At 46.9% G+C, this 26,555-nt stretch overlaps 1 protein-coding gene across 4 annotated transcripts in view; it reads right to left on the bottom strand.

Moving 5' to 3' along the window:
• Positions 1-3,970: 3,970 nt before the first annotated feature.
• DHDDS (dehydrodolichyl diphosphate synthase subunit) overlaps positions 3,971-26,555 on the bottom strand; it is a 40,934-nt gene continuing 18,349 nt past the window's right edge. Inside the window, exons 7-15 of one of the 4 annotated variants that reach the window (XM_040229656.1) lie at positions 21,285-21,399; positions 19,276-19,383; positions 10,852-11,088; positions 7,435-10,166; positions 6,365-6,409; positions 6,138-6,167; positions 5,757-5,807; positions 5,266-5,361; positions 3,971-4,839 (exon numbers count right to left, since the gene is read on the bottom strand). In XM_040229656.1, coding sequence (XP_040085590.1) covers positions 10,852-11,088; positions 19,276-19,383; positions 21,285-21,399 — 460 coding nt within the window. In that variant the 3' untranslated portion in view covers positions 3,971-4,839; positions 5,266-5,361; positions 5,757-5,807; ... (1 more) ...; positions 6,365-6,409; positions 7,435-10,166. Of the gene's footprint in view, positions 4,840-5,265; positions 5,362-5,756; positions 5,808-6,137; positions 6,168-6,364; positions 6,410-7,434; positions 11,092-19,275; positions 19,384-21,284; positions 21,400-26,555 lie in introns of all 4 variants that reach the window. The other 3 variants (XM_040229654.1, XM_040229653.1, XM_040229655.1) reach the window with 3 other exon arrangements.

Here is a 26,555-nt window from a genome sequence, read left to right as displayed (position 1 = left end):
CGCAAAGTCAACTCTCTTCCCCAGAAAGAATCTTTAGTACTATGACATTCTGCCAAAAGTAACTACAGCTTTGAAAAGCCCCTCCTCTTGGAGTCTGTCGCCATGCCTGCTCTTGCCCTGCCAGCACAGCCTTGGCAGCACAGCATGAGCACTATCTAGAGGGATGCTCAGACAACCGCTCTCCCGGACAAAGATGCCAAGCTGTGAGAAGGCGAAGCCGGGGCCCCGCGGCAGACGTCGTTTCACAGGCAACTGTCCTGTGGCGTCAGTGGTGCAGAGTCTGCCGCTCTATTACAGAGCTAAGCAGAACGTGTCCTTAATCTTTGGATGCTGAGAGATGGATGGGCTTTGGAGTGAAGGCGGCAGTTCAAAAAATACCTTCATATTTTGGACCTGAGTGTCTGCTTTGGAACACAGCTGTTTCCTTCTTGAATTTCAGATATAAAGACTGTTATAGTCACAGGACAAAAAAATATAATCCCATAGGATGGGAGTCCTTGCAAATCATATATCTGATGAGAATCTTAGTATGCAGAGTATATAAAGAACCCCTGCATCTCAACAGTAGATAACTCAATTAAAAATGGGCAAAGGATCTAAATAAACATTTCTCAATAAATAAATAAATTTCCTGGCATTCCAGTGGTTAAAACTCTTGTGCTTCTATTGCAGGAGGCCATACATTCAACCCCTAGTTGGGAAACTAGGATCCCATAAGCCCTTGGCCAAAATAAAAAAAAGGTATACAAATGGCCCACGCACATGAAAAGATGCTCAACATCCGAGTCATAAGGGAAATGTAAACCACCACCACAATGAAACATCACTTCATACCCACCAGGATGCCTATAATAAAACAAGAAATACGTGTTGGTGAGGACGTGGGGAAAACGGAACCCTCATTTATCACTGGTGGGAATGTAAGATGGCACGGCTGCTATGGAAAACTGTTGGTTCCTCAAAAAGTTAAACATAAGAGATACCATATGCCCCAGCAAATCCACTGCTATGGATACGCCCCAAAGATCTGAATACATGTCCACACAAAAAAGTTGTATACAATATTTTAAGCAGTATTCATAATAGCCAAAAAGTGGAAACCTGAATGCCCAATTCATCAATGGATAAAACACGGTTTATCATCCATCCGATGGACACTTGGCAATAGGAGGAATGAAATACCTGCAAACTCTGAAAACATGCTTAGTGAAAGCAGCCAGTCACAAGACTATGTATTCTAAGATTTCATTTAGATGGAATGTCTTTGATTGGACAATGTGGAACAACTCTACTTCAATAAAAGTTAATTTAAAAAATAAAGACAATGGGGACTAGCAGTTGCCTAGGGTTGGTGGGTGGAGAAGGCAATGGCACCCCACTCCAGTACTCTTGCCTGGAAAATCCCATGGACAGAGGAGCCTGGTAGGCTGCAGTCCATGGGGTTGCTGAGAGTCGGACTCGACTGAGCGACTTCACTTTCACGCATTGGAGAAGGAAATTGCAACCCACTCCGGTGTTCTTGCCTGGAGAATCCCAGGGACCGGGGAGCCTGGTGGGCTGTCTATGGGGTCGCACAGAGTCGGACACAACTCAAACGACTTAGCAGCAGGGTTGGTGGGAGGGGGAACAGGGAATGACTGCTAGAAGGTATAAGGTTTCTCTGGAGTGCTAAAAATATTCCGCATAGTGGAAACTGGTATAAACTTGTGAATATTCTAAAAACCACTCAACTATGTGTTAAAATGGTGGAATTTACAGGGTGGATTTTTTCTCACTTTGAAATAAGCTTGGGGGGCCTGTGCTCAGCAATATTAAATGCTGCAGTCAAGCCAGGCAAAGGCGAGGCTTGGAGACAGCACAGGACTGGAGTGTAGTGGTGATTATCCACTCAGTTCTTCTGTTATTATCTCTACCCTATTTAATTTCAGTAATTCTGGGTGAATCCTCAACAGATTCTGCAGTTCCATCCCTCTTGCCATGACTGGCTTAAGTGTGAGCAGGCGATCTACTTTAGCCCAATCAGACTCAAGCTACTGAGGCACATCTGTGAAATAATTATTAAGAAAAAAAAAATAAAGCATCTTCTGCCTCTGCACACTGTGTGAAGCTGAGGTCTGCAGCAGCTGACTGGGGAGGGGTGGTGGGTGGACCACACTCTCAGGGCAGAAAAGCTGGAACCACCTGGGTTCTTAGAACCACTCTAAGCCAGTTTTCTTAGGGACAGAAATCCTGTTTAAACCATTTGACTTTTTTTTTTCTTTTTTAAAGAGTCAAGAAAGCAGCCCAAGGCAGGTTACTGTCAACTCTTCCCAACTGGGCTTGGAGACAGGACACGGGGAAGGGAATGTTTTTATATGATGTTCAGGTCAGGACTGCCACTGATCAAGCTATAAGATTGTCTTAAATGTCCTTACAAGGTTTTCACATCTACTTTCTTGATTTGTAAGCCCAGGCACTCTCATGCTCCAGTCAGTCAAATCAGTAAATATTTTCCAGGAAGGAAAAAATTCAAGCTCACCTTCCTTATCCTAATTTCTAAGTAACAGAAAAAGATGGTTACTGAATATAATCTAAGCCAGTCACTTCACCTCTGAATCACTTAACTGTAAAATGGGGATAACATCTACATAGGACTGACCCAAAGATTAAAGGACAGAAAGTGGCCAAACTCCTAGCCTGGTCTATGTCTCAACAGGTCTCAACAACCTGAACTCTTAACAAACACTGATAAGGTAACCTTAACTGTGGCTTTCTCAAATCCTGCAACTTCTGTGCAATAACAGGTTGCCATACCCCGACTCTTAACAGTTGTTAACAGGCTCCACTCTGGAAAATGACACCATCCCTGAATAAAAATTACCAACCAACACCCTAGAACCATTTCAGCAATAATGGAGGCAAATGCCTGAAACTGCCCAAGTGGGCAAAGTATACCTTCTCCAAATAGTGGCCCCTAATACAAGTCAAACTTTGAAATTATTTTTCACCAAAGTCGGGGGTTTGAACCAGGACTTTGCTTCTCCTTAGATGTACACATAACCTTGAACAAGTTTCTTCATCTATTTCCCCCTTAGTAAAAAGGGTGTTAACACTTGGATTACACAATTGTCTCAAAACTGAAGGTCAGAGATAATAAACAGAAAAGTTACCAACAAAGAGCTTAACCGATATGAAAGCTCTACCTTTTTGACTAAAGGGATAAAGTCACATGAGGTTTTTTTAAAAACTAGTCTCCAACTTATTGGGCTGGCCAAGAAGTTTGTTTTTCCATAAGCGCTTCCAAATTTTTGGTCAACCCAATATGTTAACTCCCCTCAAATAAAAGGTGACCTGTGGAAGCAATGTGGAAGCAAATTCAAATTGCAACTGTCAATTTATTACAAGTTTGATTTCCTAACAGATGAGTTCTTGCTATTTTCCTAAAAGAAAGGGTTTCTCTGAAGGGTCTTCAAACTAAAGCAATGAGTAAAGTCCCACTAACATCTTTGTGGAGCTAGAATACTTCACCAGCAAGGACAAGAATTTATAATCACTTCTCAAGATCAGGGTGCCATCTGCCTTATACATCCTATGGCCAACTGTGTAGACACAAAAGCACTTCCTTCTCACTTAAGGAATATATAACTGTATCTATTAATTTGCTAACTTTATAGAGACCTTAAATGCGAGTGAAGTGGAAAGGCTCTTTTACTGTCACCTACCAGGCCAAAACCTCAGACCTACCGGATACCTCCATTTAAAAATACACTTCAGGTATAACCAAGTACAGAAAACACTTCTCTGCTCCCAGCCTCGCCAGCAGTCTGCTCCTGGGAACTTTCCCAACTCCACGCAGCACTGTGTTCTACAGATGGACCATAAAGATCGACTGCACACGGAGCATCTACACCTCACACCAGAATGCATCCTGTCCCAAGAGACTTGGGAGAAACCAGGCTCCCCCACTCCTGGGAAAAGATTAAAAGCAGCATTCCAAGCCAAACTGTATCCAGCTTTATTAAAGATACTTTTCATAAACAATCATGGTATTTCAGGCAGGACATGGGCAGACAATCGTTAACAGTATACAACTTTCAAACTCCCTTTTTCAATGGACTACCAAAATCAGAAAGCCACTATAAAACCCAATGAAATCTTCACGTGATGCTCTGAACAGGGAAAGTTTAGAGTGAGGGTTGACATTTCACATTTAGCATGTTGTTTAACAACTTTTCACAAGCCGACCCTGACTTTCAGGAAATGGAAATGAAAATGGCAGAAGTATCACTCTGAGGATCTGCAGTCTAAAAAAAGGAACTGCTGCTCTTTTGAACGATGCCATCTCAATGGTGACACTAGAAAGTCCAGATTGCCTGACATACTGGTCAATTTTTGGGGGGCACGGGGTTCAGGTTCCAACAGGTCTCTGGGTTTAGGGGAGTCAAGTCTGTGCTGAGGTGGAGAGGAAGAAGAGGACATAAAAACTAAATTTTAGTTTTCCCACATCACAAGGCGTTTGTGCCAAGGTGGCTAATGTGTGTCAACATCAAAGAATCCCTCCTTCCTGGGAACCAAGAGGAAGTCTCTCAAAACTAGACGGGAAAGGTATTTTTCCCCCACGTCAATTCAGCTTCGGAGACATTCTGTTAGTGATGTGCCCTTCCCCCAAAAAACAACAATGAAGTGTTCTGTGTGCTAACAACATAGCTTAAAAAAAAAAAAAAAAGTAAAACAAAATTCTGCATTTTTATAAAACTTGATAAAAAATAGTATTTCAAACTGTACAGTCACCAGAAGTACACAGTTATCAAAAATGCACACACTTCACTTGGCATCTCCAGCACCTTCAGCTTTCTGTGCCTGAAAGAAAAGGACAGAAGAATCCAATAAGCAGACTTGGAAACTACCTTAGAGACTCAGTACTTCTTTTTAAAATGACTTAGTAGATAACTTTACTAAGTCACCTCCCCTCTGGATCTTTCTGTGAAACTAGGGATGGGGACACATCAGCATGACAAGGTCTGAGGTTACTCCCCACTTGAAAACCATAGTGTAGCAGGAGTGTGACGCTTAAGCCAAGGACAAGGCTCTCACATCACAGCTCCATATACTGGATGGCAGAGACTTCAGGAATCCAAATTAAATTCACAGGGGGGAAAAACCACAAGCAAACTGGATTAAAAGCGACACTGGGGAGTGATGCAGATGCGAGAAAAAGGCCATGAAAGCTTTTGGGATCAGTAACTCGAAGAGCAGACCTGAAGAGAGTGAAGACAGCAGTTGTACCTGGTCTGTTTTGGCGTCTCCGTTTTCTGCAGGGTTATTCCCGTCCTTGCCAGCATCAGCTTTCCCCTTTTTCCCTTTGGGTACCTTCTCTCCCTTCTAAAAAGGGGAGGGAGGGGAAAAAAAAAGCTGTTTCTCCTCATTTCATATCACCAGGATACAGTCTGTTTTATCAACTGTAAGACAAATGCCCCCCCGCCCCCATAGATAAACAAAACCAAATTGTGGTCTTCAATATACAAAATCTTTCAGGTGCAAATAGTAGAACAAAACAGCTTAAACACTTGGGTGTTTTAATACCCAAGTGCAGAATTTGCTGTAAACTGAAGACAGAGGTTTTGGTTAAGGACCAGCCCTAGTAACTCTGTCAAGTCTCAACTTTGTGTCAACAAAAGAATTTGTTTGTAGCAGGTCTCCCTGTCAGCAACATGAGACAACTATTCAGACTTTTGCATAAATCCTATAGGCAATGTTTGTCTCACCATCTTGCTCACCTTTGCAGGGGCCTTTTTAGGCTTGGGCTCTGGCTTTGGAGGAGCAGGTTTCTTTGATTTGGGGGAGAGGAGGAAAGTAGAAAACATTAGTACAATAGACCAAAGAAAACAACCCACAACCAAACCACAGAATCACTGGCACAGAAGTTTCTCCAACTTTGTAAAGTCTGCAGTGGGCTTTGTATTAGAACTTATCTTCAGAAACCCACTCAAGCAACACTCAGAACTGTCCCACTTTGGCTACAGTCAACACAATTTCACAACGAGCAAACTCCAATGGGCAAGAGACTAACTGTAACTCATGGGAAGCAAAGGGAATTGTTTTCCAGTGCTTTTTAGTTTCAGGGAATAGCATGAAAGTTTAGAGGCAGACACACTTACAGCAGATAACCTTGCAGATCTTCTCTGTGGCTATTAAAAAAAAGAAAAAGAGAAAATTACAAATAGGGCAGTCGAACTACTTAAAAACACAAGTTCTGGAGCTAAGTTGTTCTGGACTCCAGGGACTAAAGAGAGCTTACTGAGGTAAATTCAGGACTACAGATATGATTTGGGCTCCACTGAAGGAGCCCAAAGCTTTGTGAGATTCCAAAAGCAGAAAGACTTACTTCGTCCTTCACCTTGGCTTTATCTCCTTTAGCATCCCCTTCAGCCTAAAAAGAAAAAAAAAAAACAAAACCTAAGAAAGTTGCAGCTTCTGAAGCAATTCTTAATGATTCAGTAAACTTTAAGTCCCGGGGATGGGGGGGATCAATGGGAATCCTGTACACAACTTTTTCCAGGACATACAAATGGTCAGTTTGTAGCATCTCCAGTTCCTCTGCAAATCCTCCAAGTGCTTAGAAAGCTCTAGGAGTGACCTTTTGTGTCAAGCTGCACGCACGAGCAGGCTCGAATCGCGCCGAGACAGCGAGCGTACGAGCCCCAATCAGCCTAGGGAAAAGCGAGGAAACCTGGAGCGAGGCGCGCGAAGTGCGGCCCGCGCCGCCGCGCCAGGCAGAAGCAACAGCTGCACAGGGAGCAAACAAACCCCTCCGGGGGCGGGGCCCGAGCGCCGTTGCCATGGCAGCCGTCGAGGGCGGGAGACGGCAGGCGCACGCAGCCAAGCGGGGGAACCCGTGGGCGGCAGCGGCGCGCACCGGCGCCGAGTCTCGTGCGCTGGGGCCGTGGGCGGTGCGCGGGTGGAGGCGGGGCCTCACCAAAGCCCCGCCCCCAAGAGGGAGGGTCCCGCCCCCTCACGGCGGCGGTTTTTTGGCGGCAGCGCGTTCCCCCCGCCCGCCAACCCAGAACACCGCCTTCCCGCCCTTTTGGGTTTGAATTGCCCGCCCGCGGGGAAGGAACGGGAGGAGGGAGGGAGAGCTTAGCCATGGGGGGAGGGGGCGCGGGGCGGGCACGTCGAGCCCGAGGGGAGCGGGATAAACAGCCGCCAACATGGCTCCTCCCGCCCCGGCCGCCGCTCCTCCAATATGGCCTCTGGCGCCCGCGGGCAGACGAACCGCGCAGGGTAGCCTGGGGCCGCCTGACACCGCCTCGAGACGCTGCGCCGGGCGGCTGAGCCTGCTCCAGCATCGCAGCCGGCTCGCGCGCCCCGGAGCCGAGGAGAGCGGCGGAGCAGCACTGACGGTGGTGGTAGTGGCGGCGGCGGCGGCCCAGCGCCTGGGGCCCTCGCGCCACGTACCTTTCTCTTGGGCATGGTGGCTGCGGCGGTGGGACGTAGGCGCTGGACACGGGGATGCAGTGGCGCGCGGGCTTTAAGTCGATCCAGGGGTCGCTCTCGCCTCTTCTTCACACTGCTCGGGCTCCGGGGGGTTTATAAAGTTTTTATAGCGCTGGGAGCCCCGGACCGGTTAGAACCGGATTTCACCTCCCGCCGCCGCTCATTGGCCCAGCTGGGGTCACGTGGGCGGGGTTTAAACTCACCTCCTCTGGAGGGAGTGAGGAGGGGGGTATGGGGGGGTAGGGCGCGCGAGACGCCGGCGCGCCGAGGGGGTGGGGGCGCAGTGGGGGAGGCGCGCGTCGAAGGCAGTAAATGAGGGCGGGGGGTGGTGGTGGTGGTGTGAGTCGGCGGGCTCTGGGTTTCGGCTCCCGCCAAGAGCTTGGCTTTTGCAAACTACCAAGTTCCTTCCACCTTATGCAACCGAGCTACCCACTTCTCCAAGCCGTGCGACACTTAGGGCGCATCTCAGCCGCTTTCCTTCCTGTTCCCGCTGGGGGCTCCAGAAGAGGGGTTTGCTAGGCCTGGCCGCACTGCCCTTCTCCGCCGGAGGCGGGAGGAAGCGCGCGGCTTGGAGGCACGGGCTGCAGTTCCCAGGGCCGAGGCTGACGCCTGAAGTGGGGAAACAGCCGGGAAGCCAGCTTGGCGCAGCCGGACGTGCATCCTTCCAAGCTGCCACTCAGGAAGCCTTTCGTGCACCTCACCTGGAAGGCGGACCTCTCGAGGTGGGGTAGACGATCCAGTGGGGAGACTTTATGCGTAGAGGTGCCTTTCGGGTGCAGTGGGGCAGGTAGGAGCTGTCCTTTCAGCACCCGTTGCTCAGCCGCCTCCCCAAATACCAACGGAGCCCCCCCCCCCTTCACCGCCCCCCGAAGCCTGTCGGGCGGCTGGGCTCCCTTAGGTCCTTGTATTCCCGGACCTCAGAACCCCGCCACCGAATGATGGAGAGTGGCCGCCAAGGCGGCCTACTAGCATTCCCCTCCCCCTAAGCTCCACCCGCTTCGGAGACATCAAGCTCAGCTGCCCCCACCCGACGCGGCCACCAAGCCTGGGCGCTGCAAACGCAGCTGGCGAAATCCCTCCTTCCACACTGGCAGGCTGGCTTCCTTTCACTTGCGCGATGAAAAAGAGGGTGGAGGAAAGCGTCCAGGGATTAGGAAACAAGTAGAGGAACAGGTGTTGCGATGGCAAACCCCTGTTCAGTGGTTCCCCCCTCTGCCCCCAAAGCTAGGGATCCTGGAAGTGGCCGAGTGCACCTGAGGGAGGTGGACAATTGCTGCAGCAAAACACGGTCTTCTGTTGCACTGTACGCAAACAAGTTTTACCTCTAAGAAAGAATTTTTAAAATTCTATTTGACACCCAAGAGAACACAACACGATAAATATCCTCAAGTTGCGGGGGCGGAGGGGGGGGGTTGGCTCACAGGTGAGAGGACATTTAAATAGGTCGCACCGAGTTTTTTGAGGCAAGGGTTGAGCTGGTTTGTACAAATCATACCGGTCGAAAGCAATCACAGTGACTTCGTATCAACTATTTGCAGCCCGGTTCAGGGCATCCGTGATCCCTCAGCTGCTTTTCACTCCTCCCGTGCCTCCCGAGGCAGCCACTCCTCGCCCCTCCCCCACCCCGTGTACCTCTCCCAGAATACAGGCCCTCAGGCCAGAGAGATACCTGCCCATTAATCACCTCTGCGGTACCCCTGATCACGTTAGGGAAAGTCAGACCCAGAAAGGAGTCAAGGACTCAACCACCATGCTCATAGGGCTGATTCCGTTTGCTGCCTCCAGCCCCTCTTTCCCGCCTTAATTGTAGGGCTCTGCCGTTATAGCCGCATAATTCATGCCTCCCTAATTAAGGCTGTCAACAGCCTCATTGTAAAGCTGGAAAATGTACAGCACCTGCTCTCTGGGAACCCTGTGCCAGGCATTGGTAGTGGGGAGTGCCAGGTGTGTGTGTGGGACTTGCCAAAGGGTGCACTGATTGGCTTCTCCATCGCAGTGTCTGGCATTCATGCCTGATTCTGGGAGCAGGGATGATGGCCAAGGGGTCTCTTGTGCCAGGTATCCAGGCACAGAAAGGGGAGGCGACTGGAATACAAGGAAGTTAGGGGTTTTAAAGAATATGCTCTTAGCACTGCTTGTAAGACCCCACCTCTCCCCTAGAGGGAGGCGCTGGGGCAATAGTTTGCAGAAAGTAACATGGGAAGACACGGCGTTTGGTTGGTATTACCCGCTGGTGCTGCTGCGGGGCACCTGAAGCACAGAGTTGCTCAGACAGACAGCTCTTCAAAGGCACTAATCCTCTCAGCAGCTCTGCAGCCAGGCCTGGCAGGGAGAGGTAAGGGAAAGGACACAGCCCTTGACTCGGCCCTCTTCTCCCTGCTGGGCAACCTTGGCCCTCACAAGCTGAGACTCTGCCATGCTGAGACTAAATCATCTCACGGCCTACTTAGGGGGCCAGGTCAAAAGCTGAGAAAAGCCTCAAAGGCTGTGGAGGTGGGAAGCAGAGTCTGAGATGCTGAGGGCAAGAGGCAGGCAGTTGGGAGACGGGCTGGTTTCTGTGCTCTTGGTCCTCATGTGATCCATGGGAGGCGGCCTGTGCTAGATTAGACTCACCAGGGCCTACAGGCTCTTCTGTTACCCTGTGGCAATGGAGGGGGCCCATCTCACTGGGGAGTGGAGCCTGGCCCCATGCCCTGCAAGAGGAGGAGAAAAGCTTGTGTGGGCTGAGTCGACAATAGGTAATTGGATTGTAATCACCCGCCTGGCTTCCTCGCACCATTGGGGGCGCTGAGCCTTTCAGTGAGCAATCAGCCCAGTGTGGTGGGAGGGGGTAAAGATTCAATAGCAAATCCCAGGTGGAGAGCCAAGGGGGAGGAGCAGCAGATGGGCAAATTTTCTGTCTTTCCCTCCCCTTTGCCTAAATCACGCTGGCCACCTATTAGCTCTTTGCCAGCAAATCCACGGTGGGGCCACATCTTTTGTGATGGCTAAGATGGATGGATAAAGGGCTAAGGTTTGGGGGAGACCTCTTCCCCCAAATTTTGTGTGTTGAAGGATGTGCTGGTAGAAGAACAAAGCGCACCTAGGAGTCCAGGTAGAGGTGGCAAAGACGGAAGAGCTGGGGCCCACTGCTCCCCAAACCACTGTGACCACAGCTGGGCTCAGCGTCCTTGAGACTCGCCCCCACCCCTCTCCCCAGCGGCACTGTCCCAGGCTGCCCACAGATATTTGGCCAGCAGACCTAGCCCCTGGGGCTCCCTTGCTAAGCCAAGGAACACAATTCATCATCAGGAGGGAGGTGCCTTTCGCCAAGAAAAGAAAGGGGAGTGGGGCCCTGGAGGCCAAGGGTAGGGCAAAGTGGCAGGAGGCCAGCCTCACTCAGGTTGATGCAGTGCCCAGATGTGCCAGCCAGTCAGCCCGCTTGAGTTCCAAGGCTTGCAGGAAGCCCTGGACCCGCTCTTCCCGTCTGGCTGAGAGTGTGTGCAAGCGTGTCCGTCGGAGCTGGGGGTCCCCACTGGCCAGGAGCCCCTCCTGCAGCAGCTGCTCTGTCACTGCAGCCTGGTCCCTCTCCAGCTGCTGCCTCTTCCGCTCCTCTGCATACACGTCTCGGGCCTTCTGCTAGAGAAAAGCGGGGATTGGGGTGGGGAAATCATCTTTAGGCTTGGGCGGAACTGGAATGGAGGAGGTGGGGGTTGAGCACAGGACTGGCCAAGTTAAGTGGAACAGTGGGGAGTTTGGACCACATTTGGAAAGATCTGGGAGTAGGTATGCAATAGGTGGTGCCCACGTTGTACAGGCAGGGCGCTGCCAGTTCTGGTTCCATGTTGGTCTCTTTGGGGTGGGAGCTTCTGTATTGCTTGAAATTCTTCTCAGGTGTGCACTTGGAAGAGAACCAGCAAATGTGGGTCTGACTTCTGGTTCTCCCACTACCTAGCTTTGTGGCTTTGGGCAAATCCTCTCCTAACCTCATTTCTTCATCTGTAAAGTAGGGGTTGTGCCTATCTTGAAGAATGGTTTTAAGGATTAGAGATAATATATGCAAAACCCCTCCAGCATATTAGCAGGCTCTCAAACAGAAACAGCAATTTTACAAGTTATTATTGCCTATTCTCTGATGCAAGGAAGGTTCTATTCCTGCCTGGGGCATATCCATTGGGTCATTTCTTTTGGTTCCCCAGGCACTCTGAGGGTGTTATCTTCCCAACTTTCTAAGTTACCTTTCAGGGTATGGATCCAGAACTGCCTCTCATGTGAGAGGCTGACCTGCTCAGCAAATGACCCTCCTGTGAACATTCTGAGAAGCAGGTTCAGCTTTCCTAAGCCACTTACTGCATTCTACCTCTAGAATAGGCATTAGGACCACAGTCCACCATTTCTGTTAGAAAAGGAGCCGCTGAAGGCTCAGTAGAGCCCTCGGGCTCCTGGAACCAGTTCTGACACCAGGGAAGTGACTGCATTCCTTGGCAGCACTTCTCATACTATGTCTTCAGACAAACCACGAACTCCTAGAGAAAAAAGACTGTGGCTCTTTCTTTCTGGCACTTGGGGCACCCTGTACCTGTTCAACAGACTGACCGTATGCTCCCAGGAGGCCATGGAGGATGTTCCTGGCCCAGGAGGCGAAAATCCTTTTGGAGCAGAACCAAGGCTGTGCTGTGCCTTATTGATGCTCTCTGCTCTTGCTAACAGGCTACAGAACCTTAGCCTCAGAGTTCCTCCTGCCAGTCCTATTCCATGTTGGAAAAACTCCCATCCTGCTGCCAGCTTGGCACCCTATACCTTTGGTGCCCCTCCAGCACATTCTGCCTTGTACTGTGGTATTTGGGTACCTGTCTGTGTCCTACTCAGCCTGTGAACAGCTGGACTGTTGTGTTCCTCCTTTAAGGGATATCTTACACACACACAAGTGCTTCATCTGTTGTCTCACTTGACCCTCACAATAAAGCTAGGAAGGGACTTTCTATCTGCTGGAGACAGACATGGAGATTCAGAGTAGGGAAGTGATTTTCTAGCATCTTCTCAACAATAAAGATTTATTGCATGAATAAGGCACAATGGTAAAGAACCCATCTGCCAATGCAGGAGACACAGAAGATGTGGGTTCAATCCCTGGGTTGGGAAGATCTCCTGGAGGAGGAAATGGCAATCCACTCCACTATTCTTGCCTTGGAAATCCCATGGACAGAGGAGTCTGGAGGGCTATAGTCCATGGGGTCGCAAAAGATTCAGACATGACTCAGCAACTAAAATACCACCACCACCACAAAGATGAGAAATGAAAAATCTAGAAAATACCCCCTCTAGGCTCTTAAATGATCCAAGGCATTCAAGGGCACTCTTCTGCTATGATAACAAACTCACGTGTGGCGCTATGAAGGCTAAACAAGTTTGAGAAGTTGCTGTTTAAGTGTCTCTATCATGCTAGAAGGGCTTCTTCCTGGCCTTGGTCAGGGGGGACCTTTTTGGGGGTTCAGAAATGCACAGGATATAGTCACCACAATCCATGTGCTCACAGGCTGAGAACAGAGATATACCCAAATGCCACAGTACTGGTGGAATGTGGTAAGGGTCATCAGGAAGGTAAGGGAAAGGGCTGAATAATTCAGAGGAAAGAAACTGTGACTGATGAAGGTCAAGGGGCAGTGGAATCTCACGGGCAGGCAGAACCAGATGAGCTTTAACCAATGCTGCTGCTGCTACTAAGTCGCTTCAGTCATGTCCGACCCTGTGTGACCCCAGAGGTGGCAGCCCACAAGGCTCCCCCGTCCCTGGGATTCTCCAGGCAAGAACACTGGAGTGGGTTGCCATTTCCTTCTCCAGTGCATGAAAGTGAAAAGTGAAAGTGAAGTCGCTTAGTTGTGTCCAACTCTTAGTGACCCCATGGACTGCAGCCTACCAGGGTCCTCAGTCCATGGGATTTCCCAAGCAAGAGTACTGGAGTGGGGTGCCACTGCCTTCTCCATTTAACCAATGGGGAAGAGTCAGATAAAGGTAGGTGTATGGGGGAGGAGAATATTAGCCAGGGGAATAATGGGCAGACTCATGAAATCAGAGAGGGTGATTAGGCCAGTGAGTCTGCCTGTAACGTTGGGGTTTGAGAAGTTTCTGTTCAAAGAATGTCCTCACCTCACTAAGCTTATTTCTTCATCTGCAAAATGAGGATGAGAACATCCATCTCATTGGGTGGTTTGAAGAAAAAGGAGATAATGAATGCCCAATCTGGTGCCTGGCTATTAACAGGTAGCTATTCTTCTGTCACCACTGCTTGTGACTAGGTAGGCAAAGTTCTAGCCAAAGAGACAGGACAAGGGCAGCCAGCCACAGAGGCAGGAGATGTGGAGCTGGTTAAAATTGCTCTGGCTTTTTCCAAATGGCAGCCTGAGCCTGAGTGCTGAGCAGGGAGGTGGCAGTCGGGCAGAGTCTGGCCCCTAATTTGCCAGGAATCAGCAATTCACTGTTAGGATGACAGAGTCAGGGGAGAGCGGAAAGCCCATCGGCTCTATACTTCTCCTGTACAGACAATGACACCAAGCTAGGGAGGGACTTGGCCTAAGTCACCCAGTGAGTTACAGTTTCCTTGGTTCCCACTAAGGTGACTTCTCGAAAGATCTACAGGACACGTGTTGCGTGCCTCTGGATAAGCTGTACTCTCTAGGGGCAGAGTGGGGAACCAGTGGCCTGCATCTGGATGCCTCTGTGCAACCAGATGGTCTGGACCTGCCACCCCGCCTCAAAGGTGTTCTAAGTTCTTCTCAGGTACTCAGCCTCTGGAAATCTAGGCTAATGGAAGTCCTAATGGTCAATTTCTCTCTCCCTGACCATACTGTCTACTCTCCCTGTATAAGGAGCAACTGGGGGAGGGCATTCATAATTACTGTAGATACTTCTTATACAGACCTGTGGTGTAAGGTCTTCATGGAGCTCATTTTGAGAAATGGGGCTCTAAACTATCAATATAAACCTCTCCTGGGCATTAAGACTCTGCTCTTGTTCTCTCCTCAGCAGAATCAGGGAACCAGATGTAATGGCCCCTCCACAGTACGTAAATCCTCAGGTCCGCTGACCTCACTAGGGCATGGAAAGAGGATACAGGTCTTGGGCTTCAAAACATTCACCAGCTAATAAGTCCTCTCCTGAGTCCCCATCTCCCCAAGTCGGTAGCAAGGGGGATGCATTTCGGAGGGCTGAGACAGCACCCCCTGCTGGAAACATGATATTCTGACAAGCACCCAGAGTCTCTGTGCCAAGGGAACTGTCCTGGAGACAGGATGAGCAGGGTGCTAAGTGTCTGTGGATTTTCTGGAGACAGATGAAGTCTAATGAAGAGCCCAGAGACACACATGGTGAACTATACTGACCACCAGTCTCTGAAAATGAACTCTGTTCCAGCACTGCACTCAGTTCTGGTGTATTAGTTTGGTTTATCAGTTCACTGAAGGCTGATCACAAACTTGTGAGGCAGGTATTATCATTACTTCTCTCATTTTACAGATGAGAAAAGTGATTCTCTGAAGGGTTAAGTAATTGCCTAGTCAGTCACATAGCCAGTAGGCAGCACCATGATTCAAAGTCAGGAATGTCTGAGATAACAGCTGAAGTTTTCTAAATTCTCTTGAGGAGAAGACAGTGACTACCTTTAGAGTACTAGAAATAAAATGGTTGATTGATGCAGCCTAGTGTTTAACCTCTGACAGATGCATCAAAGGAAGTTTAGTGGGAACCTGTGCCTTCTCCCTCTGCATCATTACAGATCAGGTGGACCACACTGTTACTCATCTCTGAGGAAAGGCCCCCGGGGACCTACCACCCATGCAGCTTGTAACAGGATCAGTGGCCTGTACTGCTGCCCACCCCTTCCCCTCCCTGATTTTCTCTGTCCTACTGTGTCATCATCAAGATTGCTTCCTTTTGCTAGCCCCCATTCTCGAAGACGAAGGGTGACCACCTGGAAACTTTCATGATCCCTTCAGATATCAAGATCTAGCCTCCAACCGTTTGTAGCTGAGTCCCTGCTTCCATTAGCATCCAGCACCTGCCCGCATCCCAGTGAGCTAGGTCAAGAACCCAGCTCCCTATCCTGGCTTCCTGCAGGGCATCAGGACATACTGGGCTGGGCTTAGAGACAGAGGAGCTCAAAATGAACAATAAGAATTTGGGAGATGGGGCAAGAACACAGATGTGGAGGCAGAAAACCAAAGGGGATGAGAACAAGGAACTGAACAGTCCAATTTGGTGCGGATACAGAACACATACAAGGGAGATACCAGAAAGATCAGCTCTCTTCTGACAGCATCCTGGCCAGGATGTTGTCAGTCTGGACTATACTGCTAGTGCTTCTGCTGAGGTGCTAAGATTTCTAGAAACAGTATGAATGCTCCTGGGCAGAGGAAATCCGGCCAAAACCCCCATGGGGTCTGCTGAGAAACAGTTCAGGACAGTCAATATCTGTTATTACTTTGGTCCCCTCTCTCTAAAAATGGAGGCAATTAAGAGTAATATATACCTTATAGAACTATGTAGAATCAAGTAAAAGGATGCCTGACACGTGGTAAGAACTCAATAAATGTCTGGAATTATGATTCTTAGGTACCAAATGAAACTCTTAAAGGTTGTCCTTAAACATGTTCCACCCCATTCTAGAAAACAGCAGAACCATCCACCCAACTGCCCAGGCCAAAACCTAAATGTTTTGGTTCCTAGTAATATTAATATTCATGCTCATTGGTTTTCTCCAAGAGGCATGAAAGAATTTCAGAATTACATTATTAACATTACCACTGATAAACCTCTTAAGTAATGTTTAAGTTTGCTTTCCAGTTTGTATTATTCTTAGAATATATACCGCTGAAGATGTATAATCAGAGAACTATGTTCAGGTAACTTGAATTAATCCCTTTCTCTGAAGGTTGTATTATCAACTTAGTTTCATTTGTTTGTGTTTTAATGTTCGTTTTTCCTCCATCTCAGTCCACTTAGCCCTCCCTTTCTCTGCAGCCACCACCCCACCTCGAGGCCACATCCTCCCACCTGGACAGCTGTAGGAATTTGGTCTCTGACTCCTGCCCTGTGAAAATCTTGAGTGACTTATACAAAACGTAAATTAGATCCTGCCATTCCCTCTCAGCAGAAGTCTTCAGATGTGTCACCAGAGCCTACAAGGCCGTGAATGACTGACTCCTACCCAGCTTCATCTCACACCCTTCTTCGTACATGCTGGCCTCTTTGTTCTTCTAAGACCTAAACTATATAACTGTAGCATCCTTCCACTTCTTGCTCCCTCTACAGAGAATAATTCTTCTCCCTTAGACTTTTACATGTCTGGCTACTTCTCATCTTTAATATCACGGCTTATCAAGACCTTCCTTTTCTGCTTCACTCAGCACCTCTTGCTTGCTTCATTCCTTTCTAGGACAACACTCTGTTTCTCCACTGCCTTACTGCATATATTTGTTTACTTATTATCTGTCTCAAGTAAAAATATAATCTCCATGAAGACAGGGATCTCGTCTGGCCAATAAACTGCTTAAATCTCTTGTGTGGAATACTAATGTAGTGCCTGACTCAGACCAGGTACTCAGTAATAGACATTTATAGAATGAGACATTTACTTTAGCCATCTGATGTGAAGAGCTGACTCATCTGAAAAGACCCTGATGCTGGGAAAGGATGAAGGTGGGAGAAGAAGGGGACGACAGAGGATGGTTGGATGGCATCACCGACTCAATGGACATGAGTTTGAGTAAACTCCAGGAGTTGGTGATGGACAGGGAGGCCTGGCGTGCTGCGGTTCATGGGGTCGCAAAGAGTCGGACACAACTGAGCGACTGAACTGGATTGAACTGAACAGAATGAGTGAAACTTGAGGTAATTCCTCTGATAGCCATGTGGGAAAGTATCTGAGAAATCTGAATTACTAAAAGACTTCTGAGCTTCCTAATTAGAGACAATAATGTGAAAGTGAAAGCCAGTTGTGTCTGATTCTTTGTTACCCCATGGACTGTAGCCTGCCAGGCTCCTCTGTCCATGGAATTCTCCAGGCCAGAATACTGGAGTGGGCAGCCCTTCCCTTCTCCAGGGATCTTCCCAACCCAGGGACTGAACACAGGTCTCCCACGTTGCAGGTAGATTCTTTACCATCTGAGTGCCAGGGAAGCCCAGAGACAAGAATAGCCATACGCAAAAGCTCGTGCACCAAGATCCTCTGGGCTTCATGAAAGGCCAGTTTACTCTTTCTTTACAGACATAATTCTAACAAGCTTGGCTGACTGGTTTTCTTACCTGTAGCTCATTTAAAACTGGAAACAGGAAGAGAAGGGAAGAAGGAATGCTGTCAAAATTATCCACTGACCATACACAAGAAATCCCACAGTCAAGTATTTGCAGACCATCTAGCTTAGAGAAAGAATCCCATCTTTCAAGGCCATCCTGCACAATGAAGTGCTTCAAGATAGGAGTCACTACTATCACTATCAGCATCAGTAGAATGTGATTATTCTGATCATCATAATTATTAGCAAGTGCCTAATACACAGTAGGTGTCAATGAATTACACACAAGACATGTTTCAGAAAGTTATCTATCAAAAAGAGATAAAGAAGGTTTAGTTCTTAAAGGGAGATTTGGTCATGTGGAAAAACACATTCATTCCTCACTGAGAGTGGATAATTGAGACTTTGCTGTTTTTCCTTTCAATTGAACTCAACTTCCTCTTTCAGTTTCCTCATATTCTCAGACTAAATGATCAAGCACACAGTCTCAGTGACTTATTCCAGGAGTTCTGGACTTGGGATTCATGGAGAGATTTCACGAGTTATGTGAACCTCCAGAAGTAGTTTATGTGCTTCAGTGATTCGTGCAATTCTATGCAAAATGCCATGTGTTAGAGTGACCTTTGCAGTTTTTCTAGGGGGATGGTCTATGGCTTTCATCAGTTTCTCCAAGGAGTGGCCAGTGCCAGGGGGACTTAGAAGCCCTGACTTATATCTTTATTTCCTCCTGGCCATTATCTCTCCAGACTCAAGAAGCATCTCCAGCTTTGGGCTTAAAATTCTGTGACTTTGAGACAGTTACTGTATCCCTCTGTTTCCATATCTGAACAATGAGGACACCAAAGCTGCTGGATTGTTGGAAGGGTTAAATAAGAAAACAGATGAAAACACCAAAGTGCCTTAGCAGACCCTCAGTAAGTTAGCTGCCACCACCATACACATCGTCATTATGATGAACAGTCCTAATCAGATATAGGTGAATCTCCCTCCTAATGAAACCTGTTTCAAGATCTAGTGATCAAAACTGAAAGCAGAACTTCAAGTCCTAGCAGAACACAGCTTTATGCAATGGGAAGATAGTGCTATTTTGTTTTTAATCCCTCTGGAAGAGTCTTGGATGTTGCATACTTCCACCTCTACAATCTTCTGTTAGGCTAATTCCTTCAGTGCATAATGGCCAATCTCTCTGAGAAGCCTTTCCTGAGTTTCCACAGTGAAGAGATTAAAGACTGGTAACTTGAATCTCAGTTCGGTCTTTTATTGGTTCTGTGTCCTTAACTAAATAATTTTGATGTACTCATTTGCACAAGTGGGACTAGTAATACCTAGCTCGTTGGGTTCTTGGGAACATTAAATGAGACAGTCATATACACTGTTCACAGTGCCTGATACAGTAAATACTCGGTAAGCGGTAGCTGCTCATTATTATCATTAACGTGCCATTAGCAAGTGCCTGACATATGCAGTCATGAGGGTCAATCGATGCTAACATTTTCTTCCATCCCATCCAGTCAGGCCAGCCCTGAACTCTTACCTGAAGCATGCTATGGTTCATCTGGAACTGCAGGATGGCCTCACAGAGGTTCCAAAACGTGTATTCTGGCCACAGAACAGGCTGGAACACCAGGCAGGAGTGGGAGGTCTGGGAAAGGTGGGGAAGGAAGAGAGTTTGATTTAGTAACATGTCACTGGAACATATCCCTGGTCAGCTTCCAAAGAAGGAGCAGGCTGATCACGTCCAGAGATGAGGTGGCCCAGGCATCCTGAGCTGCAGCTGCTGCTGCCAGCCTGGATTCACTCACTGATGGGGGAAGGGTCATCTGAGGCAGTTAAGATCACCTGCCTGTAGCAAGGCGGAACTAAAGCGAGGCGAGATCAACATTTCCACCAGGAGTTTTCTAAGAGCCAATTTTAGGACTATGAAATAACATCTGGATTATGTTATTGGCTCTTGGCCCTCAGAGGTCATCTGAGAGACATAGTGTCTGATAAAAGTTAGCAATGAATAAATGGTAGCTGCCATGGTTATTTTTAAGTAGCCGAGTATGGTACAATGGTTAAGAGCATGGGCTCTGGGGCCAGACTGCCTGGCTTTGAATTCTGGCTCCACCATTTACCATCTATTTGACCTGAGGCAAGTTACTTAACTTCTCTGGGTATATAGGAGTATCTTGTATTATAAGGTACTGTAAAAATTTAACAAGATAACATACACAAAGCAGAGAGCTGAGTGAACTTTTAATAATCATTACTGATTTTGGAACATTCTTGACAGTCACTGTTGATACCTTTAGTGGAAAGGAATTCAGTGCCTAAAGGGGGATATGTTAGCTGTCAAAGAGCTCATTAAGCTAAACCAGTGTCACCTTCCCTGGAACTCCTACCAAGGTCTCAGGTCTTCTCTCTGGAACAACATTCTTTTCCAAAGTGACATTTTTCACATACTGGAAGGCTAGATGACAGTTGCCTGTTATCTGCTCCGAAGGTTGTAATGACTTGTTCAGTTTGTCCTTGCTAACAAACTATAAGTTTTAAGACAGTAGGGATTATTTCTAACTTGGTCTCTGCCATATTCCCAGCACCAAGGAGGAACTCATTTCCCCCCGCCCCCCAGGAGAATAAACTATTTTCCAGACCATCACCCTTCACTTACGCCTTAGAGGACATGAGTCTCAGATTCCTGGCCATCTTCTGGTTGGCCTCTTCTGCTAAGTCCTCTAGTTTACCAGTGCAGTCTCTTAAAACTCAGTGCCCAGAAGTAAATTCTTCCAACATCATCTGACCAACAGAGTGGGCCATAAGACCATAAGCTGCACGTTGCACTTCTTTAGTATAGCCAAAGACTAAAAATATCTTCAGTAGCTGAATCTTGTTAGTTTGCTTTTGAGACTACAGGCCATTAAAATTTCTGGAATTTACATGTTAATTGTTTCCAACTAATGTCTCTCCCTCCAGCCTCTCCTTGAACAAGATTTCCTCCAGCCAAGTACTACCCAGGGGCCAAGGGAACAGATGATGGAGATTCTCAAACAAAGACAAGCTTATTTGAATATGAGCTTTCAGACAACTACCTACTCTGGGATAACTGAGCTGAGAAGCAATGGCAGGCCCCAAAGAAAGAATCTGCATATAGTTTATATTCCTTGTGGACTGTGCTTGTGTAAATGCAGCCCTTTATTCTGAAAGAGAGAAATCAGTAAATTCAAGGCAAGGTTCTAGCATAGAGGTGCAGGTTACATGGCAGGTTACCAAGGCAGGAGCTTGTGCTCAGGACATAAGGCAGAAGTCCAGTTCCTTGAACAGAGGCACAAGTAAAGCTTCCACTACAGCAGGATGGCTTTGATTTTTCCTCTGGGCATTCCAGACAGCAAGAACCACACAGACTCACAAAGCCAGGGGTGGCTGAGGAAGGGATAACAAATGTTACCAGGCACAGCCTAGAGACAGCACTCTGGATTTTAGCTCCCCCTCCAATCTGCTCTGTGTGTGCAATTACAGTTTTCAGTTCTGACACAAACAGAATAGTGGTTGGAAATGACCTACCTGCCAGAGGAGGAAGTCGCTGAGCCTCACTTCCCCAGAAGTCCGTATCAAGATGTCAGGGTGAGGAGAGTGGTTGGTATAGAGGCACTTATCGAGCAGAGACTCAGAGACATCGCTAAGGTGAGTGGGGAAGAGACAAAGATAAGCACATATCTCCTCTTGAATTACTCTCATGACGAACTTCCTTACATAAAGCTTCCCAGTTTGTAGAACACCATCAAATACATTACTTCTACCTGGCATGCAGAAGGCCCTCAATAAATGCTTGATAAATTAATGAATGATTTTAATTTTCACAACTACAGAAGATATTTCTATCCTTACTTTATAGATAAGGAAACTGAAGCTCAGAGCATATGAAAATTTCGCCCAAAGTAATTTAGTTGCAGGCCTAAAATAGATACCCATCAGAGCTTGTGTTGTCCTTCATGTAAAACATCTTTTCATTAAAAATGCATACACCAGGGACTTCCCGGGTGGTCCAGTGACTAAGACTCTGTGCTCTCAATCCAGGGGGCTCGGGTTTAATCCCTGGTCAGGGAACTAGATGCTACATGCTGAAAACTAAAGATCCCTCATGCCACAGCAAAGACCAAAGACCCCACATACCACACCTAAGACCCAGCATAGCCAAATGTGAGGTTGGAACAAAAGTAATTGCAATTTGGGACTGTGAATTTTAAATCATTATAACTAGGATCAAACACATTTTTATTAATCAAAATAGGAACCATTACAGTCAACATATTTTTGCCAATGAGAAATAAGTTTGTTTATTCCTGTAGCATAAAAATCCGTGCTTCAGGATTCGACAAATTTCTTGGAAAGCATTTTCCCTGCAAAAAGTTGTTGAGATGCTTGAACAAGTAGCAATTGGTTGGTGAGAGGTGAGGTGAATATGGCGGATGAGGCAAAACTTTGTAGCCCAAGTCATTCAACTTTTGAAGCACTGGTTGTGTGATATGTGGTCGGGCGTGGCTGTGGAGAAGAAATGGGGAAGAAATGGTCTCTTTCTGTGGACCAGCGCTGGTGGCAGGAGTAACAGTCATCGGTGCATCCCAGCGATTTGCTGAGCGTGCTTCTCAGAGGTAATGGTCTCACTGGGACTCAGAAAGCTGTAGTGGGCCAGACACCATCGAACAGTGCCCAGGACCTTTCCCTGGTGCAGGTCTGCCTTTGGGAAGTGCTCTGCCGCTTCTTGGTCCAATCACTGAGCTGGCTGTCGCCGGCTGTCATATAAAATCATTCTTCGTTGCATGTCACAGTCTGATCGAGAAATGGCTTGTTGTGGTTGGGCAGAATTAAGAGAAGATGACACTTCAAAACAATAATTTTTTTGATTTTCAGTCAGTACATGAGGCACCCACTTATCAAGCTTTTTCACCTTTCCAACTTGCTTCAAATGTTGAATTACCACAGAATGGCTGATGTTGGGTTCTTTAGCAACTTCTTGTGTAGTTTTAAGAGGATCACCTTCGGTGATTGTTCTTAATTGGTCGTTGTCAACTTCCAGAGGCCGCCACTAAGCACCTCGTCTTCAAGGCTCTTGTCTCCTTTGTGAAACTTTTTGCACCACTATTGCACTATACATTTGTTAGCACTTCCTGGGCCAAATGCATTGTGGACGTTGCCAGTTGTCTCCGCTACTTTACGACCCATTTTGAACTCAAATAAAAAAACTGCTTGAATTTGCTTTTTGTCTAACATCATTTCTATAGTCTAAAATAAATATAAACAGCAAGTAATGTCATTAGCAAAAAAACATAAAGCTAGAAATGTGCATTAAAATAATGTATAACATAACCATATTTATTTGAGAATATATTCCAGTATCAAACAGCAAAGTTCAACAATGCAAAACTGCAATTTTTTTTTTACTTTTGCACCAACCTGAAACAGATGGGAATACCAGACCATCTAACCTGCCTCTTGAGAAACCTATATGTAGGTCAGGAAGCAACAGTTCGAACTGGACATGGAGCAACAGACTGGTTCCAAATAGGAAAAGGAGTATGTCAAGGCAATATATTGTCACCCTGCTTATTTAACTTATATGCAGAGTACATCATGAGAAACACTGGGCTGGAAGAAGCACAAGGTGGAATCAAGATTGCCGGGAGAAATATCAATAACCTCAGATATGCAGATGACACCACCCTTATGGCAGAAAGTGAAGAGGAACTAAAAAGCCTCTTGATGAAAGTGAAAGAGGAGAGTGAAAAAGTTGGCTTAAAGCTCAACATTCAGAAAACGAAGATCATGGCATCTGGTCCCATCACTTCATGGTAGATAGATGGGGAAACAGTGGAAACAGTGTCAGACTTCATTCTTTTGGGCTCCAAAATCACTGTAGATGGTGACTGCAGCCATGAAATTAAAAGATGCTTGCTCCTTGGAAGGAAAGTTATGACCAACCTAGATAGCATATTGAAAAGCAGAGACATTACTTTGCCAACAAAGGTCCATCTAGACAAGGCTATGGTTTTTCCAGTGGTCATGTATGGATGTGAGAGTTGGACTGTGAAGAAGGCTGAGAGCCGAAGAATTGATGCTTTTGAACTGTAGTGTTGGAGAAGACTCCTGTTCCTTGGACTGCAAGGAGATCCAACCAGTCCATTCTAAAGGAGATCAGTCCAGGGTGTTCTTTGGAAAGAATGATGCTAAAGCTGAAACTCCAGTACTTTGGCCACCTCATGTGAAGAGTTCTCATTGGAAAAGACTCTGATGCTGGGAGGAATTGGGGGCAGGAGGAGAAGAGGATGACAGAGGATGAGATGGCTGGATGGCATCACCGACTCGACAGATGTGAGTTTGAGTGAACTCCAGGAGTTGGTGATGGACAGGGAGGCCTGGCGTGCTGCAATTCATGGGGTCGCAAAGAGTCAGACACGACTGAGCGACTGAACTGAATAAATATTTTTTAAAAAGATAAAATGCATATACCCTAGGACCTGGCAATTTGATTAAATACTATGACACTGTTTTTAATAAAGATAAACCTAAGTGCACTGATTTGGAAAGATGTCTAAGACGTAACATTAAATGAAAAAAAGGAAGTTTCAGAAAAAAATAGTGTGGAAAACACATACACAGACACAGAAACACTCACCCCTGTGAATACATATAAACATAGATACATGCAAACAAAATCTAAAAAGGCATACACCATACTATTAATGGTGATTACTTCTGGAAGGTTGGATAAGAAGGAAAGACCAACTCTTTTTACTTTATATACTTTGGCTATTGTTTGAATTTATTATAGATAAAAATTTTAAAACCTTAAATTTAAGTCATATGGACAGTGAAACACTGGAAAAAATCCACATAGGATATGAAAAACAGCAAAATGATCAGCCCTCTTATATTTGATAAGAGCTACTTTTCCCAGCAGACACTCAGAAAGGAGATGGAATGAAGGAAGAGTGGGGACTGGGAGTACTCATCTTAAGGTGAACTTTTCTGTCCAATGAAAAAGGGTATTTGCAAGACTGGTATCTGGTGGTTCTAGGAATGCTGTTTACCTATCCTACCAAGCACCAAGAGGCGGAATTTAGAATCTCCAAGTGGTAAGAGTTGCATCTCGGGAAGAGGTTAGAAGACAAAATTTCTTGGTGGGAACATTCTTCTGAGAGTGTAGTCAAAGAAAGCAGAAAGGCTTCCCTGGTGGCCCAGGGGTAAAGAATCTGCCTGCCAATGCAGGAGACACGGGTTCGATTCCTGATCTGGGAAGATCCCACATGCCATGGAGCAACTAAGCCCATGTGCCACAACTACTGAGCCTGTGCTCTAAGCCCCTGTTCCACGAGAAAAACCACCACAGTGAGCAGCCCCCACTCTCCAAAACTAGAGATAAGCCTGTGCAGCAACAAAGAGCCAAAAACAGATAAATAAAAATTATTAAAAAAAAAAAAAAAAAGCAGAGCTATCTGGGCTGAGTGTTCAGAACAAGGATTTACACTTACTTGTTGTGTGTCTTTGGGTAAGTCCATCTCTCAGTCATCATTTTACAAACCACAGCTTTATTTTCTACACCATCATATGAGAAATAATATCCACTTATATCTAGGCAATAGGAAGGGCTCTGGTTCAGATTTCCCTGATAATCTGAGTCTTGTCCTGTTTAAAAAATACTTATTTATTTCTGGCTGTGCTGGGTCTTCATTGCTGCTCCCGGGCTTTCTATAGTTGTGGCAAGCGGGGGCCACTCTCTAGTTGTGGTGTGCAGGCGTCTCGCTGCAGTGGCTTCTGGTGTTGCAGAGGATGGGCTCTAGGCATGTGGGCTTCAGTAGCTGAGGGACGGGGGCTCAGTGATTTTGACACGGGGGCTTAGCTGCCCTGGGGCATGTGGGATCTTCCTCGACCAGGGATCAAACCTGTGTCCCCTGCATCGGCAGGTAGATTCTTAACCAATGGACCACCAGGGAAGCCCCCGCGTCTTGTCTTGACAGCATAATTTTAATTCTCTCATCAAGAATTTGAAACATGGGAACTCCCTGGTAGTCTGAAAGTGAAAGTCGCTCAGTTGTGTCTGATGGACTTCCCTGGTGGCTCAGACGGTAAAGCATCTGTCTACAATGCAGGAGACCCGGGTTCGAGCCCTGGGTTGGGAAGATCCCCTGGAGAAGGAAATGGCAATCCACTCCAGTACTACTGCCTGAAAAATCCCATGGACAGAGGAGCCTGGCAGGCTGCAGTCTATGGGGTCGCAAAGAGTCGGATGTGACTGAGTGACTTCACTTCACTTCACTTCATGGACTATACAGTCCATGGAATTCTCTAGGCCAGAATACTGGAGTGGGTAGCCTTTCCCTTCTCCAGGGGATCTTCTGAACCAGGGATCGAACCCAGGTCTCCCACATTGCAGGAAGATTCTTTACCAATTGAACCACAAGGAAAGCCCAAGAATACTGGAGCGGGCAGCCTATCCCTTCTCCAGCAGATCTTCCCAACCCAGGAATCGAACCGGGGTCTCCTACATTGCAAGAGGATTCTTTACCAACTGAGCTATCAGGGAAGCCCCCCTGGTGGTCTAGTGGTTAGGATTCAGCCCTTTTACTGCTGTGGGCAGGGTTCAATCCCTGGTTGGGGAACTGATATTCTGCACGTTGTGTGGTATGGCCAAAATTTTTTTTAAAAAAAGGCGAAATCTGTACAATCAACAATTTTTCAGCTCTCTTTTTGAAACAGGCACATTTGTACTGTTTACTTACAGTTTACTGTAACGGTCAACTCAAGTGAAATACAGATTTGAGTGTACCTTAGGAACTA

The sequence above is a fragment of the Oryx dammah genome, unplaced genomic scaffold, assembly GCF_014754425.2.
Source record: "Oryx dammah isolate SB20612 unplaced genomic scaffold, SCBI_Odam_1.1 HiC_scaffold_27, whole genome shotgun sequence".
Lineage (NCBI taxonomy): Eukaryota > Metazoa > Chordata > Mammalia > Artiodactyla > Bovidae > Oryx > Oryx dammah.
The sequence above is the reverse complement of the archived record's forward strand: the minus strand, read 5'-3'. Positions and strand labels throughout refer to the sequence as shown.